The sequence below is a fragment of the Cynocephalus volans genome, chromosome 6 (genome assembly GCF_027409185.1).
Source record: "Cynocephalus volans isolate mCynVol1 chromosome 6, mCynVol1.pri, whole genome shotgun sequence".
Taxonomy (NCBI): Eukaryota; Metazoa; Chordata; class Mammalia; order Dermoptera; family Cynocephalidae; genus Cynocephalus; species Cynocephalus volans.
Genome location: NC_084465.1, coordinates 111,540,031 through 111,556,815, shown reverse-complemented (window position 1 = coordinate 111,556,815; position 16,785 = coordinate 111,540,031). Strand labels below are relative to the sequence as shown.

Sequence of the window (16,785 nt, the reverse complement as noted above, 5' to 3'; positions counted from 1 at the left end):
AGCAGCATCTGTGGTCTCTACCCCCCAGATACCAGTAGTGCCCCGCTTCCAGTTGTGACAACCAAAAATGTTTCCAGACATGGCCACATGTTCCCTGGGGGACAGAGTTGCCTCTGCTTGAGAACCATGATCTAGATGTTTAAGAAATGCAAATATATAGAAATATATTTCTGAAAGTTACTGGTATTAAAATGCCAAGTCATTCAGCTTCTATTTTTCTGAATAGAAAGGTAGAAAGCCTTGAATTTGTTCACTGTATTTGAATTTGAAAAAGTGCTTTTACACCTCCAGTCTCATGTTTTCTTTAAAACAACTCAGAGGAATTGTTGGGTGAGTGTTAAAATATCCACTATGCAAATGAGAAAAATCCAGTGACTCACCCAAGGTCACACTGCTGCTGAAAGCAAAATTGGCATCAAAGCCCTGAATTGCTGTTAGCTCTGTTTATTTCCATTGCATCCCACAAGAGATGTTTCTGTTTGCAAATCTGCACACCATAACCTTCTTTCTTATAGGAAAGATTATATAAGAGAGTTAGCTGCACTTCATCATAAATGTTCAATAAAGTAAGCATAATATAGAATAGCACTATTCAAAAGAACTTTCTGCAGTGTTCTGGAGAATGTTCTGAATCCATGTTGTACAACCCAAGAACCACTAACTAACTCTTGAGTAATTGAAATGTGTCTAGTATGTCTGAGAAACTGAGCTTGAATTTAATTTTATTGTTATTAATTCAAATTTAAATAGGCCCAAGAGAAAGAGGGCCAGAGAGATTAAACGGGGGCTTGACTTTTTTGAAAATAACTGAGCCAAGCTCATTATCAAACCAGAGAAATTTTCCAGGCCCAATGTACCTTTGCCTTGTAATGTTACTACTATTTTGAGGGAGAGATTGGTAATAGCCCTGATATCAACCTGGGGTTAAACAAACAGTTTTCATGTGATTAGATGAGTTTTTATGGCATGTCTGCCCCAGCTTTTGGGAGAGTTGAGAATATGGAGTCTTCTGGTTTTTTTAATTTTCCATTAAAAAATTTACTTAATTATTCAAATAATATTAGAATACTTGGTTGTCATGAAAAATATAGAATTTATAGAGTAAAAAGTGAATGTACCCCTCCCTAGAAATCCCTGCAACTTTAACACCATGGGTCATAGTCTTCTTGACCTTTCTCTATGCACTTACATGGTCTTGCTTAATATTTCATAATATGGACTTTTCATGATCTAGCCAGTCCCCTACTGATGGACATTCAGATTACTTCCATTTCATCCCTTTATAAACAATGCTGTAGTGAACATCTGCAAGTATATAGTACCTACACTGTTTCTACTTTCTATGTCTGCTCTCTTCTTTACTCTCCTAGAATTTTCCTGCCATACCATGAGATATTGGAGGAGTCAAGTCCTTCCCACTATATGAAGTCAGAGACTTCTGTGCTATCTTTATTTCACAAAGGACATCTTTGTATTTTTTTTAATAATGGCTTTATTAAGATATAATTCACATACCATATAATCCACCCATTTATGACATACAATATAATGGTTTTTAGTCTCTTCAGATTTGTGCAGCAATCACCACAATCAATTTTAGAACCTTTTCATCAACTCAAAAGAAAGCTCATGCCCTTTAGCAGTTACCTCCCATCCCCTAATCAGCCCTAAGCAACTGTTGGTGTATTTTCAGTCTCAAATGCCTATTCTAGACATTGCATATAAATGGAATCATTGCATATAAATGTGGTCCTTTTAACTGGTTCCTTTCACTTAGCATAATGTTTTCAAGGTTCATCCATGTTGTAGCATGTGTCAGTACTTTATTTCTTTTTATGGCCAGATAATATTCCATTTTATGATATACCACATTCTATTTATCCATTCATGATGGATATTTGAGTTGCTTCCATTATATGGCTATGATGAATAATGCTGCTATTGTATGGACATATGTTTTCATTTCTCTTGGGTTTATAACTAAGGAGTGGAATCATTGGGTTAAATGGTAACCCTATGTTTAACTTTTTGAGGAATTGCCAGACTATGCCAAACTGGCTGCACTATTTTACTTTCCTTCCAATTTCATCATATCCTTGTTAATGCTTGTTGTAATCTGACTTTTTAATTATAACCATGCTAGTTTGTGTGAAACAGTATCTCATAGTGATTTTGATTTGTATTTCTCTAATGACTAATAATGTTGAACATCTTTTCATATGTTTATTGGCCATTTGTATATTTTCTTTGGATAAATGTCCGTTTGGATTGTTTGCTCAATTTTTAATTGGGTTATCTGTCTTTTTATTGTTAAGTTATAAGAGTGCTTTATATATTCTAGACACAAGTCTCTTAGCAGATACATTATTTACAAATATTTTCTCCAATCCTGTGGGTTGACTTACTTTCTTGATAGCGTCCTTTGAAGCACAAAAGTTTTAAATTTTGATAAAGTCCATTTACCTATTTTTTCTTTTATTAAAGCTTGTGCTTTTGGTGTGACTAAGAATCCATTGCCAAATCTAAGTTTATAAGGATTTTTCTTTCTTTTTATTGTAGTTATAAACACATAACATAAAATTTACCATCTTAACCACTTTTAAGTGTACGATTTGATAGTGTTATGTTAAGTATATTCACCTTGTTGTGAAACAGATCTCCAGAACTTTTTCATTTGCAGATCTGAAACTCTATTGCCATTAAACAATAACTCCCCTTTTCCACCTTCCCCCAGCCCCTGCCAACTACCATTCTACTTTCTGTTTCTATGAATTTCGCTATTTTAGATACCTCATATAAGTACTTGTCTTTTTGTAACTGGATTATTTCACTTAGCATAATGTCCTCAAAGATTGTCCATGTCGCAGTACGTGACAGGATTTACTTTCTTTTTAAGGCTGAATTATATTCTGTTTATATGTGTACACCACATTTTGTTCAAGGTTATAAAGATTTGACCCTCTGTTTTCTTCCAAGCATTTTATAGTTTTGGCAGCTGGCTGGTAAATGTATCTGAACCGTTGGCCTTGGTGTTGTAACACTGCACTGTAACCGTGTGAGCTAACCAGCCAGTCCCAGCATTTTATAGTTTTGGCTCTTATATTTAGTTCTTTGATCCACTTTAAGGTGATTTTTATATGTGATGTGAGGTTGAGGTCCAACTTCATTCTTTTGCATGTGTCTATCCAGTTGTCTTAATACAATTTGTTGAAGACTACTGTTTCCCTGTTTCAAAAATCAATTGGCCATAGATGTATTGGTTCATTTCTGGGCACTCAAATCTGTTCCATTGATGTATGAGTCTGTTCTTAGGCCAGTACCACACTGTCTTGATTACTGTTTCTTTGTGGTAAGCTTTGAAGTCAGGACATGTGAATCCTCCAACTTCATTCTTCTTTTTCAAGATTGTTTTGGCTATTCTGGGTCCCTGGCAATTTTATATGAATTTTAGGATCAGCGTGTCAGCTTCTGCAAAGAAGCCACCTGGAATTCTCATAGGGATTGTGTTGAATCTATAGATCAATTTGAGAAGTATTGCCATGGATCTCCTGATTCACACACATAGGATGTTTTACATTTCTTTAGAACTTCTTTAATTTTTTTAAACAATATTTTATAATTTTCAGAGTATAAGATTCACACTTCTGTTAAATTTAGTCCTAAGTATTTTATTCTTTTTGATGCTGTGGCACATAGAATGGTGTTCTTAATTTTGGTTTTGGATTGTCACATGTGTATTTCATTTATTTTTTTTCTTTTCCTTTTTTGGTGACTGGCCAGTATGGGGATCTGAACCCATGACCTTGGTGTTATAAGGCTATGCTCTAACCAACTGAGCTAACTGCCCAGCCCTCCTGTGTATTTTTTAATGCTAAGTTTTTATCAGTGCTTTATCCCCCAGACACTGAGTACCCCCTGTACTTCTGGGCTATTCCAGTCTCTAGAGATATGGGGATTAACAAGGACGTTGGAGTGTGAGTTCGTAGAGGCAGGGACCACTTTTCTGGTTCCCTGCAGTGAGCTGGCCAGTCTGACCTCATGCTCTTGGCTTTGTTTCAGGGTTTCTTGGAGGAGACCAGCCTCTTTTATGGACATTATACCATTGATGGGATAAAATTTCAGAACTTCAACTATGATCTGCCCCTGGCTTATTTGTTAAGTGCAATTGCCTGCCTTGCTCTGAGCCTTCTTTGGATAGTGAAAAGGTAAAGTTTATCTTGTCGTTGTGTTCTCTTTAAATTCCCCGTGATGCTGGAAGTCTGTTGGAGATCTGTTGGCTCTGGGAGCCATTGCCCAGAGGATGAGCAGAGACCAGGGGTGGAGTTCATGCCTCACTAGCAAATCCTAAAAATAACCTTTATCATGTACAGAGGACTGTGCCTGGCATTTGGTGTTTTTATATCATCATGAGCCAGGGTGTATTTTTCCCATGAAAGTGTTCAAATGAATAAAAATTATAAAATGTGCAGCAGAGTTGCATCTGGCCTGAAGTGGTACTCACTAAATATTTATTTAGTTTATTATTTAAGTCAACTATTCATTCATTTATCCATCAATTACATATTGGTCATATTATGGTCCAGGCATTCCAGATATAAAGGTGCTAAGACAGTCAGGGTACCTGCCCTGAAGGAATTTAAAATTTGTTCAGAATAAGGGGCTACCAGCAGTAAACAAATGAGATAATTGCAGATTAGGGTCATTGATTTGAAGGGAATAAAAGGGACTGACTGGAAGTGGGGTCTCCACTTTAGATGGGGAGGTGAGGAATTGTAGAGGGGATATTTGAGCTGAAACCTGAAGGCTGGAGAAGGTAGAGGGAACTTCCAGGTGCAGAGGCCCTGAGGCAGAAACAGGGGTGTGTCCATAAAGGAAAGAATACCAGTGTAGTTATAGCAGAGTGGCCACATGGAAGGAGAGACGGCAGAACTCATTCATGCAGGATCTCTAGGCTACATTAAAGAGTTTGGATTTTATTCCAGCTGTGATAGAAGCCATTAGGTGGATAAAAGGAAATGACTTTCAACAATGAGATGTCTGGTTAGCTGCCACATATATTTAGAATGGTCCAAAACTTGACCATGTCAAAATGGGTAGAAAATGCACCCACATCTAACTTTTTATTTTGGACAAAGCCAATTCATACGCCTATAATGGCTGCTATTCTTATATGGATAATTGTGTTTTGGGGTCAGATCAGTGGAAGGGTTCAAAGTCAACCTGATTCGGAGTGAGGAGCATTTCCAGAGTTACTGCAACAAGGTCTTTGCTGGCTGGGACTTCTGCATCACCAACCGCAGCATGGCGAACCTGAAGCACAGCAGCTTGCAGTACGAGCTCCGAGTGAGTGCTGCTGGGTTCTCCCTTGGGGGGGTCCTCACTGGCGAGGTCATGCCTTGGGAGGTGGAGTTTCAGCTTGCAGAGGAGCTAGGTGGGGCCAGGTGTCCTCTGTGCAGTTTTCAAGAGCTTTTTGCAGCCAACAGCTTATTGGTGTTGATCCCCTTGTGCCTAAGCTGGGATGCTGGTGAACTGGGGCTGAGAAGGGAGGTAGAGACACACAGTGCGAGGGCAGAATGGAGAGAATATGAAAAAGTGCAAGAGAATTTCCAAATGAATAAGGAGAGGAGTAATGAATAGCATCTTCATCAGACCCACCAAAGAAAGGAGAGGAAAAGCAAATCAAATGCTTAATAAAGGTGGAAGGAATCAAATCAAATGTATTATTGTTTACACTAAATATGAACAGATTAAATTCTCCTATTAAAAGTAGAGACTACCAGATTGGGTTTTTTTTTTTTTTTTAAAAAAACTACCTATACATTGTTTAAAGAAATGACACATACTGTATATAAGTAGTGTCACGAATAGATTATAGTTCTGTTTTCACATTTATTGCAAAGCCTAATTGCAGTCTTAAATAGAAGGTTCTACCTTGATTTAGTCCTTTAGTAGATATAAAAACTAGTTGGGCTTAGTCTGGAAAGGTATCTTGGGGGAGATGAATATTTAAGGGAAGTCTTAAAGATGGTTGGAGAAAGTATCTCAGCTTCCACCCTGATTATCCTTCATCCCAGTGCTCATAAATGAGTTTTCTTTGGTTTTCAGGCAGATCTGGAGGAAGAAAGGATACGGCAGAAAATAGCAGAAAGGACATCTGAAGAAACAATACGCATTTACTCTTTGAGGCTGTTTTTGAACTGTATTGTTCTGGCTGTTTTAGCAGCATGCTTTTATGCAATCTATATAGCAACTATATTCTCGCAAGAACACATGAAAAAAGTATGTACATCACAAGAGTCAATTTAACTTGCACTCTGGTTGGGCATTATGCTTAGTACTTTGCAAACCTGTGCGGTAGATACCATCATCATTTCTGTTTTATACATGGAGATATAAGTTTGGCTGATATGACAGAACTGAAAATCAGAGGTGATTGATTTCCACTTTTAAGAGAAATTTTAGAAAGCATCTAAAAAGGAGTGAGCTACCTATGCTTCTTGGAATTCATAATACTCAAATAATATAGGCAGGACTACCTGGATTTTATCCCTGACTCGTCTACTTACAGCTGGGGCCTCAGTTTACCTAAAATAGCAGTGATTTTAAAAATCCAAGTTGGTCTAGTGTCTCTGCTTTGTGAAATCAATCATTAGGGGCCCAGGTTCCACCTATCCTGTGGCTGTTCATTTCTCAGGGTTTGGCCCTCTTTTTTATGATACAAGATAGCTCATCACCAGGTTCACAGTCTAGCCAAAGGGAAGAAAGTGAAGGGGTTAGAGAGGGCCCATCTCTTCTGTTTAAGAGCATGACCAGGGGGTTACACTTAAAACTTCCACTTAATCCCCTTGGCCAGAATTTAGTCACATGGTTGTACCTAGTTACAAGACAGGCCAAGAAATTTGGTTTTTATCCTGGATAGCTATATATGTGGCTAAATAATCTGTTACTATGGAAGAAGGAGAGAATGGCTATTACAAATCAACCAGTACTACATGCTTGAAAATTAAATTGCCCATTTGTATAGAATGCACAGATTTTTTTTTATATTTCACCTCCATAAATCCAATGGAGCTAACATTTCTTCTACCATGATACTGGACACCTGTTTGAACACCTTAGGAAGGAGATGGCTTATGTATACAGGTTACGTTAAATGACAAATATGTTTTCTTTGTTTGCCAAATATACGTAGTCAAGTTCTTTTCAGTTCAGTTCATTTGTGCTGCACCCTCCCATATTATACTCCTGACCAGTAAGTTTTGTTATCTTCCTAGGAAATTGACAAGATGGTTTTTGGGGAGAACCTCTTGATATTGTACTTACCGTCTATTGTGATCACGCTGGCCAATTTTATCACCCCAATAATCTTTTCCAAGATCATCCACTATGAGGATTATTCCCCAGGCTTTGAGATCCGGCTGACAATCCTTAGGTAATGCCTAACGCAAAGATGCCAAACAGAGCACCATTTGTCATTCCCTTGCCCATGGAAGACATTGCTAATCACTTGTGGCATGTTTTTGCTAAGCCAAGAATCTTCAATTTTCAGATGAGCACTCATGAATGAATCAGAGTTTGCATACATGGTGAAATCTCTTTGTGAGTGTACTCATCAGTATTATATTTGTAATCTATGTATCACCACATCAACAGCAGAGGGTATAGGGTGGGACCCTAGGAGGAGGTGTTGCTCTGAAGATGTCAGAAGTGACAGGTGTAAGGCAAAGTCCATGGAGTTAACACAAATGAGTGAAAACGACCAGGTGGGGACTGTGTGGAACTGAAGAGTTTTTTTTCTGCTTCTCAAATGCCTGAGATTGCATTTGTATCTTTTTGAAAAACAAAAAACTTTATTTTGGAAATTTTCAAACAGAATGAATGGTATAATGAATTCCCATTACTTAGTTTTAATCATTCCCAACATTTTGCTAATCTTGTTTCATCCATTCCCCCCACTTTTGCTGAATTATTTTAAGCAAATCTCAGGCAGCATGTCATTTCCCCTGTAAACACTTCAGTGTATCTCTAAGTGAGGAGGACTTAAAAAACAACCATGATCATTGCTGGCTGATTAGCTCAGTTGGTTAGAGCGCAGACTTATAATGCCAAGATCACGGGTTCAGATCCCTGTATCGATCAGCCACCAAAAAAAAATTAAAAGACAACTATCATCACACCTCATAAAATTGGGTCAGTCTCTCTGATAGAGTTGCAGATGGCTTTCTAAGGTTGGTTTGCTCAAATTGGGATCAAACAAGGTCCACGTGCTGTGTTTCATTATGTCTCTTAAGTCCCTTTTATTCTGTTAAAAATTTCCCCTCCCCTTTTGCTATGCTATTGATTTGTGAAAGAAACTGAGTCATTTGTCCTGTAGAATGTCTCCTATTCTGGATTTAGTTCACTGTTTCTTTGTGGTATGTTTAATTTTTCTGTACCCATAGACGCTGTAAACTTCTATGTAGATGCAGAGTTTTTATTAGATTCCGTGTCATCAGTGGTCCTGTGTCCCTGTTATATCCCAACAGGAGGCACATTGTGTCCCATGGTGCATGCAGATGGTGTGCTTTAGTCTTTTCCCTCATTTTTTGATGTTTCTATTTAATGTCATTTGTTTTTATTACGAATCAAACAATAGAAAAGCATCTTTAAAAAAAAACCCAAATTAGCACTCTCCATCAGCCTCCTTTGAATCCAGCTTCCCCAGGTGGCCCACAGGGACAGCCAGTGTCTATTCATCCACAATGTCTGTGCCAACATTCACATGTTTTTTCTCCTTCTAAAAGTAGGATCCTATCTACATGGTCATCTGCAATGTACTTTTTCCCACTTTCCAATATATCAGATGTCCCTCAAAGCTGATACATAAAAGATTCAATTCATTCTTTTCAGGAATGCTTAATGGCCTATAATGTGACATCATCATGGAATTAGGAGTTCCCAGCTTTCTGATCTTTTTTCCTGCCTTTAAAAAAAATTGCATAGGGGCCGGCCCGTGGCTCACTTGGGAGAGTGTGGTGCTGATAACACCAATGCCACGGGTTCGGATCCCTAGATAGGGATGGCCGGTTCGCTCACTTGGGAGAGCATGGTGCTGACAACACCAAGTCAAGGGTTAAGATCCCCTTACCAGTCATCTTTTATTTAAAAAAAAAAAAAATTGCATATAACAAAATATATATAACATTAAGGTTACCATTTTAACCATCTTAAGTGTACAGTTCAGTGGCATTAAGTATATTCCTACTGCCGTGCAACCATCACCACCATCTATCTCCAGAACTTTTTCATCAACCCCAATAGAAACTTTGTACCTGTTCATGGGTTTGCTTTTTATTTATTTATTTTTTAATTGTACATATTTGTGGGTACAGTGTGTTGTTTCTTACATGCATATATTGTACAATGATTCACTTAGGTTAGACAGCATATCCATCACCTAAACATTTCTCTTTTCTTTGTGGTGATTAAGGTCAAGATCCTCTTTTCCAGCTATTTAGAAATATACAATATTTGCTTTTAAGAAAGGCAGAATCTGTATTCTCTAGCAGTTCCAAGGGGCCAGCCTGCCCTGAGGGCCTCCTGTCTCCTCCCTCTCTTCCCTGAAGGTGTGTCTTTATGCGGCTGGCCACCATCTGTGTGCTGGTGTTCACACTGGGCTCCAAGATTACGTCCTGTGATAATGCCACCTGTGAACTCTGTGGCTACAACCAGAAACTTTACCCGGTGAGCTGCAGGGATGGAGTCATCCCGCTGGGTGGGTCATGAGTCATGGGTTCACGTTGAAGCCATGGGTTTCAGTCCCAGTTACTCAGCTTCCTGACTCTGGCTAGAAAGCAAAGTCTAGCACCATGCCAGGCACTTTTAAAGACTTGAAAACCAAAGTCTGTGCTGAAGCTCAGAGCCCCATCAGATGATGCACTAGCCAGAGGAATAGGACTTGGAGAAGGAAAGGGTGTTGGAAGGGGTCTGGGAGCCTGGCTTTCTCTGCCTCAGGTAGGGTCTCAGTTTTTCTCACTGTCTTTGGTTTCAGTGCTGGGAGACCCAAGTTGGGCAGGAAATGTACAAGCTGATGATATTTGACTTCATCATCATCTTGGCTGTGACGCTGTTTGTGGATTTTCCTAGAAAGTAAGTGTGAGGGGTGCCTCTCTTAACAGCCCACCCTCCATGACTAGAGACTCCCCTCACAGCCACTCTCCACTGAGAACTAGATGACTCCACAGCCCCCAGAAACCACTGACAACTGGCCATCGACCCCTAGTCCACTAGCTGCTCCTCTAAAGGCAGCACCAAGAATGGAAATGGCCACATTTCCTGATCTGGGTTCAAGCCCCAGCACTACCACCTGCTAGTCGTGTCACCTTGGGCAGTTATTTAAGCTCTGTGCCTATTTTCCCACCTGTAAAATGGGAGTAGTATCAGGACCCACCTCATAGCCTTGTTGTGAGGATCACATGAGACAATGCAGATAAAAGCACTAAGAATAATCCATGGCACAGAACTCAGCAAAACATGAACGGTCACCATCATGATTATCATTACTGTTGTCATTTTTATTATTAGTCTGAGCATCTCCTTGAGTCTCAAGTGAAACTGCTTACTTAACCACTTTTTTACCCACAGATAGAGATAACCCAGGCATAGGCCAGAGGTCCAATAAGCCCTTAAAAGTAAACATTAAAAAAGAAACTACATATTCTTTTTTAAAAAATTACAGAAATATTTAGTAAATATGTATGTATTGACTAAAAAATTTAAAATATTTAGGTTTTAATAAATACAGAAGTCTGGAGGACAGTGGGAATTCTCTTTTGTTACCATACCTCCTAACTCTCCCATCCTACTCCACTTGTCAGAGGTAGCCACTGTGAACACTTTGGGTAGATCCAGCAGTCCTTAAATAAAAACCCCACACATCTACATAAATACACGTGTAAACAAACACAAAGTCTTGCAGGCAGTGTTCTTTTTAGGCCCCATAAGTGGGATCATAGTACATCCACACTGGTCTGCAGCCTGCTCCCCACCCCCATACATGATATCTTTTTAAATATCATGAATAGGGCTGCTGGCTGGTTAGCTCAGTTGGTTAAAATATCATGAACAACTTTCCATGTCAGGACACATGAATTTTCCTCATTCATTTTAGGGACTGTATAATATTTCACTGTATGCATGGCTTATAATCTATTAATCAATCCCCTACTGATGGGCACTTAGGTTGTCTCCAATATTTCTGCTAATGCGTGGTGCTGCCGCAGTAGATAACTGTATATCTTGGGCTCCTAGTCCTTGAGTGTCTGTGGGAAGCTTCTAGGATTCCGGGAAGTGGCATTGCTAGGTGGTAGGGTCCTCATAAGCACTTTCTGTGTGGATGTGCAGTACTTTTTGTGCTGAGTGATAAGCCAGAGCACGGACGCTGCCCATGTCATTTATTCTCATCACAACCCTGTGGCATAAATTGTAGTATAATCCCCTGCACGTTCCAGATGACAAAAATGGGGCTCAAAGAAGTCAAGGAACTTGCCTAAATTTATTTGACTGGTAAATTGTGGATCTGTCAATTATATTTCAATTTTTAAAAAATGTGAATCTGAGACTCAGACCCTGTCTTGGTGATTCCAGAGTCAATAGAGTTCATGTCTAGAAGTCTGCATCTTCTAGACCTATGCTGAACCAGTTTCCATGAGAAATACATGTGGAAATGGCCCTGATTTTGTGGACGTGGTTCTGTGGCCTTGGCAGACACCAGTAGTCCAGGTGAGAGATAATCTGGTTTGTTTGCAGGCTCCTGGTGACCTACTGTTCCTCTTGGAAGCTGATTCAGTGCTGGGGGCAGCAGGAGTTTGCCATTCCTGATAATGTGCTGGGGCTCGTTTACGGTCAAACCATCTGCTGGATGGGAGCGTTTTTTTCACCCCTTCTTCCTGCAATTGCTACCTTGAAGTTCGTTATTATCTTTTATGTGAAAGAGGTAAGGAGAGGTGGGGGTGGGGGCTCATACCCTGGACCCTTCTTGACCTTCCAAGGTGCTCGTGTGTTTGGGGCCCAACCCACATCCTTGAAGACAGATCAAAATTACATCCCTTATTTAGGGAGTCAATCAATCAACAGTGATGTTTAATACATGTTTCTTAGTTTCTACTTTGGACTTTTCTGTTTGGATTTTGGAGCCAATTCCTTAATTTTCAGGTCTCAATGATTTGTGTAGGCCCTTGGATAGCTCATAGGCCCTAGGCATTGTGCCAGAACTAGGTGCTTAATGGGTGACATAGCCCTGCAGATGGCTGGCTTATCTGGGCTTACTAACCTAATTTCTTTTTTCTTTATTATAGAGGCAATATATGCTTATTATTAAACATTCATATAATATAGATATGTATACAGTAACTTCCATCTCTTCTTCCAGATATCCTCTGTTAACAAGCCCAACATTTATTGATTACCTATTATGCCAAGCCTTGAGAATTCAAAAATAAAAATAATAATAGTGATGGTAATAATAGCAGACAGGCCCCACTGTGCCCCCACTTTACATAGATTAACATGTAATGCTTACACCCACCCTTTGGAACAGATACCACATTTTATAAATTAGGAAGCTAAAGTTCAGAGAGGTTAAGTAACTGGTCCAAGGTCACACAGCTTATAAGTGCCCTGGTTTATCTCACTCCAGAACCTAAGCTCTTAACCCATCCAGTAATATGGGCCTTGAATTGGCCCAAACTTCCTACCTGGACGTATTGGCCTTTAAGGAATGTTCTCATGCTTTTGTTCGGAAACTTCACTTGGCTGAAGTCATCAAAGGAGAGATGGACGTGAGAAAGCTCATAGAAATTTCTCCCCCTTTCCAGAAATGTGTAGCACAGTGAAGACAGCGTGGGGAGGGGAAGGGGTCACAGACACCGGGGCTTACCTGGGACATTCACTCCAGGTCTGCCCAGCTGGCTGTCCCCAGGCAGGGCACCAAGTGTCCCTAGTTCCTCGTATCTTATGGCTCACAAGATATTCTAGCTCCTACTGAAATCAGAAAAGCTTGATGCCCCCACCTAGTAATGCAACATTTTAAGATACTGAGAAATTTTATGCTTGTTAGTATACCCTTTTCCCCCTCCCCACCTGATATTTCTTTCAAGTCTTTTTATTAATCAGTGGATGTACTTATTTTTTAATGTATAGGAAAAAACATGTGCTTGCAAAAAATTCAAGCAAAATACCTCTTAATTTGATATATATTATTGTAGATCTATTTAAACACCTCTAAAGCTATAGGTGAGTTTATAATCCTATAAATGAGTTTATACTATACAGGGTTCTGAAATTCACCGTTTTCATTGCACAGTGATGCATGTGTATGTAAAGCCCTCTCATCCTTCCTGAGGGCCGTCTGGGATTCCACCGTACGCATGTACTTTTTAACTTTTAATGAACCGCCATTGATAGCTATTTAAGTTGCCTCCAGTTATTGCCTGTTATCAATAACTGCAGCAGTAAACATCCGCATGCATGGGTTTTGGCCCATTTTTCCTATTATTTTATCTTCATGAATTCCCCAAAGTTGGAGTCTGGATTAAACATTTTTCATTTTGATCTATATTGCTGGACTACCCTCAAGAAAATTTGGGCCAATTTACATTCTCACTGTAATGCATGAATGTGCTCATTTATCTTCATGGAAGCTGTACTCAGTCATCTTAATTTTTTCTCTCTTTTTCTCCCTAGATGAGTCTTCTTCATACCTGCAGACCCTCCCCAAGGCAGTTCAGAGCCTCCAATTCTAATTTCTTCTTCCTGCTGGTGTTGTTGATTGGGCTGTGTTTGGCAATAATACCTCTAACGATCAGTATGTCGCGGTAAATATGACTTAGTTTTCTAGAACCTTTTCTTGCTCTATGACATATTCTTCTTTTATGTTAAAGGGTCCATTACATTCTTTATTGGCTTTTCTCATGCTATTCCACCCACTGACGTAAGTAAGTCCCTCTTGGCTGAGCCAGGTCCATCTTTGTTTCAGGATCTCCTTGAAGCTGGCATGTTTGTTCCCCTTCTGGAACTTCTGGTGGAAGGTCTTGCCTCAATGTTGGTGGGTGGCAGTTGCTGAAGGTTGGGGTGGCTGTGGCAATTTCTTAAAATAAGACAACAATTGAACAACAAAGTAAATTGAAAACCTTCTGGAAAGGATTCACCATTTTTGATGCCATTAAGAACATTTGTGAGTCACAGGAAGAGGTCAAAATATCAACATTAACAGGAGTTTGGAAGAAGTTGATTCCAACCCTCATGGAGACATTCAGGGGTTTAAGACTTCAGTGGAGGAAATAACTGCAGATATGGGGGAAACATAAAGAGAACTAAAATTAGAAGTAGAGCCTGAAGATGGGACTGAATTGCTGCAATCTCATGATAAAACTTTAATAGATGAAGAGTTGCTTCTTATGGATGAGCAAAGAAAGTGTTTTTTTGAGAGATGGCATCTACTCCTGGTGAAGATGCTGTGAACATTGTTGAAATGACATCAAAGGACTTAGAATATTACTTAAATCAAAGCAGTGGCAGGGTTTGAGAGAATTGACCCCAATTTTGAAAGAATTGACCCCAATTTTGAAAGAAGTTCTACTCTGGGTAAAACGCTATCAAACAGCATCACGTGCTACAGAGAAATCTTTCATGAAAGGAAGAGTCAATCGATGTGGCAAACTTCATTTTTGTCTTATTTTAAGAAATCGTGACAGCCACCCCAACCTTCAGCAACCACTACCCTTGTCAGTCAGCAGCCAGCGACATTGAGGCAAAATTCTCCACCAGAAAAAAGATTACGACTCACTAAAGGTTCAGATGATCATTAGCATTTTTTAGCAATAAAGTATTTTTTAATTAAGTTGTGTACATTTTTTTAGATATAATGCTATTTCCCAATTAATAGACTACAGTATAGTGTAAACATAACTTTTATATGCACTAGGAACTAAAAACTTCATGTGACTTGCTTTATTGCAATATTTACTTTATTTCAGTGGTCTGGAACCTAACTCATAATATCTCTAAGGTATGCCCATATGTGGTGACAGTCTTTTTCTAATTCTATTTCCCAACTACTCAGTTTTCCTCTGGGAGATAGTCATCTCCTTATACCTATCTGTCTCTTTTCTCTCTCAGTGGTTCTTTAGTGTTCCGTTGTATGAATGGACCGTAAATTGTTCTTCCATTTCCTTAAGCAACATATAGGTTGTTTCCAGGAATTTATTTTTATACCTACAAATAGGGCTGCAATGGAAAATCTATGTGACGTGAATTTAGGCAATTCTTTTCAAGTCTTAATTTTAGCATTTTTTAATTATGATTCTTTTCTCTTTTTATTTTGAAAAAATTTTAATCTATAGAAAAGTCGAAAAAATAGCAACTATGAGACTCATATACCTTCTAACTAGATTCCCAATTGTTAATATTTTGCTGTATTTGTTTTCTCTCTGTGTGTATACTTTTTTTTTGCTGTTTTGGTGATGAACCATTTGAAATTAAGTTGTAGGTACTGTGACATCTCACCCCTAAATACTTCAGCATACAACTCCTAAGAAGGACGTTTTCCTTCATGTGTATCCACAAGAACATTATCACACCTAAGAAAATTAATACCATATTTCCTGCCATTGTCAAATTTCCTTAATTGTCCCAAAATAATCTTTTATAGCTTTATTTTTAAAAATACTGTTTTTTAAAGTTTCACCCATTGCTTTCAGTTGTTATGTCTCCTTAGTCTCTTTTAATCTTTAATCCTTTGAATAGTCCAGGCCAATTTCTTTGCTTTTAAATTAAGAGATTTGAGAATAGAATCCCCACATTCTGGATTTGTTTGATTATTTTCTTAAAGTGTCATTTTAACTTGCTCTTCTGTCCTAAATTTCCTGTAAACTGGAAGTTAGGTCTAGAGACTTGAAATTTCAGGGTGAGTGTTTTTGACCAAAATACTCCAGAAGGCCCAGTAGGTCAGGCGGTTCCACATCAGCCATGAACAAAAGCTTCTGGGTGTTCAGAGGCAGGACGCTCAGCCTGTCCTGCAGGCCTCACCCTGCACCCCTTGGTCCGTGTCCTGGCAGCATCCCGTCCTCGAAAGCCTGTGGGCCATTCACCAACTTCAACACCACCTGGGAGGTCATCCCCAAGACGGTGAGCACCTTCCCCAGCTCATTGCAGTCCCTGATCCACGGCATAACTTCAGAAGCCTTCGCAGTGCCTTTCTTCATAATCATCTGGTGAGTAAGAACTGCCTGGACCCCGGCAAATATTTCCCAATGAGGCATGTGGGCTTCTCCCACCGAGAAATGGGGGTCACCCTAGACTTGATAAGTTACTGAGCCTCCCTGAGCCTCACTCTCCCATCTCTATAATGGGCATAATAGTCACTCTTCCAGAGGATCATTGAGCAGATTCAGAAAGATCACACATGTAAGGGACTTAGCCCGATGCCTGGGTTATAAAATCCCAATAAATCTTGCCTATTATTAATATTACTGATTATTCACAAAATTTCTTGCTCTTTGAAAAAGGAACAGATTACTGGGCAGAGAGAAGAGCATCAGATTTGAAGCATTCACTTGAACCCTGGCTCTACCACATATAAGCCATGGATAACTGGAATTGATTGTACCTTACAGGTACTACTCATGAATCATCACAATTACCCTATGATGTAGATATTATTACAGTAAAACCCCACCATAATGCAAGAAGTGGGCCAAAAAAAGATTCACCTCTAAAAGGGCAGGATACCTTTGATGAGATTAATAA

At 39.2% G+C, this 16,785-nt stretch overlaps 1 protein-coding gene across 3 annotated transcripts in view; it reads left to right on the top strand.

The window, feature by feature from the left end:
* Nucleotides 1-16,785, top strand: part of TMC7 (transmembrane channel like 7) — a 47,512-nt gene that overhangs the window by 26,846 nt on the left and 3,881 nt on the right. For all 3 annotated transcript variants that reach the window (XM_063099381.1, XM_063099380.1, XM_063099382.1), the window contains exons 6-14: nt 4,060-4,205; nt 5,196-5,343; nt 6,106-6,279; nt 7,275-7,432; nt 9,606-9,723; nt 10,031-10,128; nt 11,788-11,974; nt 13,723-13,853; nt 16,095-16,250. In XM_063099381.1, the coding sequence (XP_062955451.1) occupies nt 4,060-4,205; nt 5,196-5,343; nt 6,106-6,279; nt 7,275-7,432; nt 9,606-9,723; nt 10,031-10,128; nt 11,788-11,974; nt 13,723-13,853; nt 16,095-16,250 (1,316 nt within the window). The remainder of the gene's footprint in view (nt 1-4,059; nt 4,206-5,195; nt 5,344-6,105; nt 6,280-7,274; nt 7,433-9,605; nt 9,724-10,030; nt 10,129-11,787; nt 11,975-13,722; nt 13,854-16,094; nt 16,251-16,785) is intronic.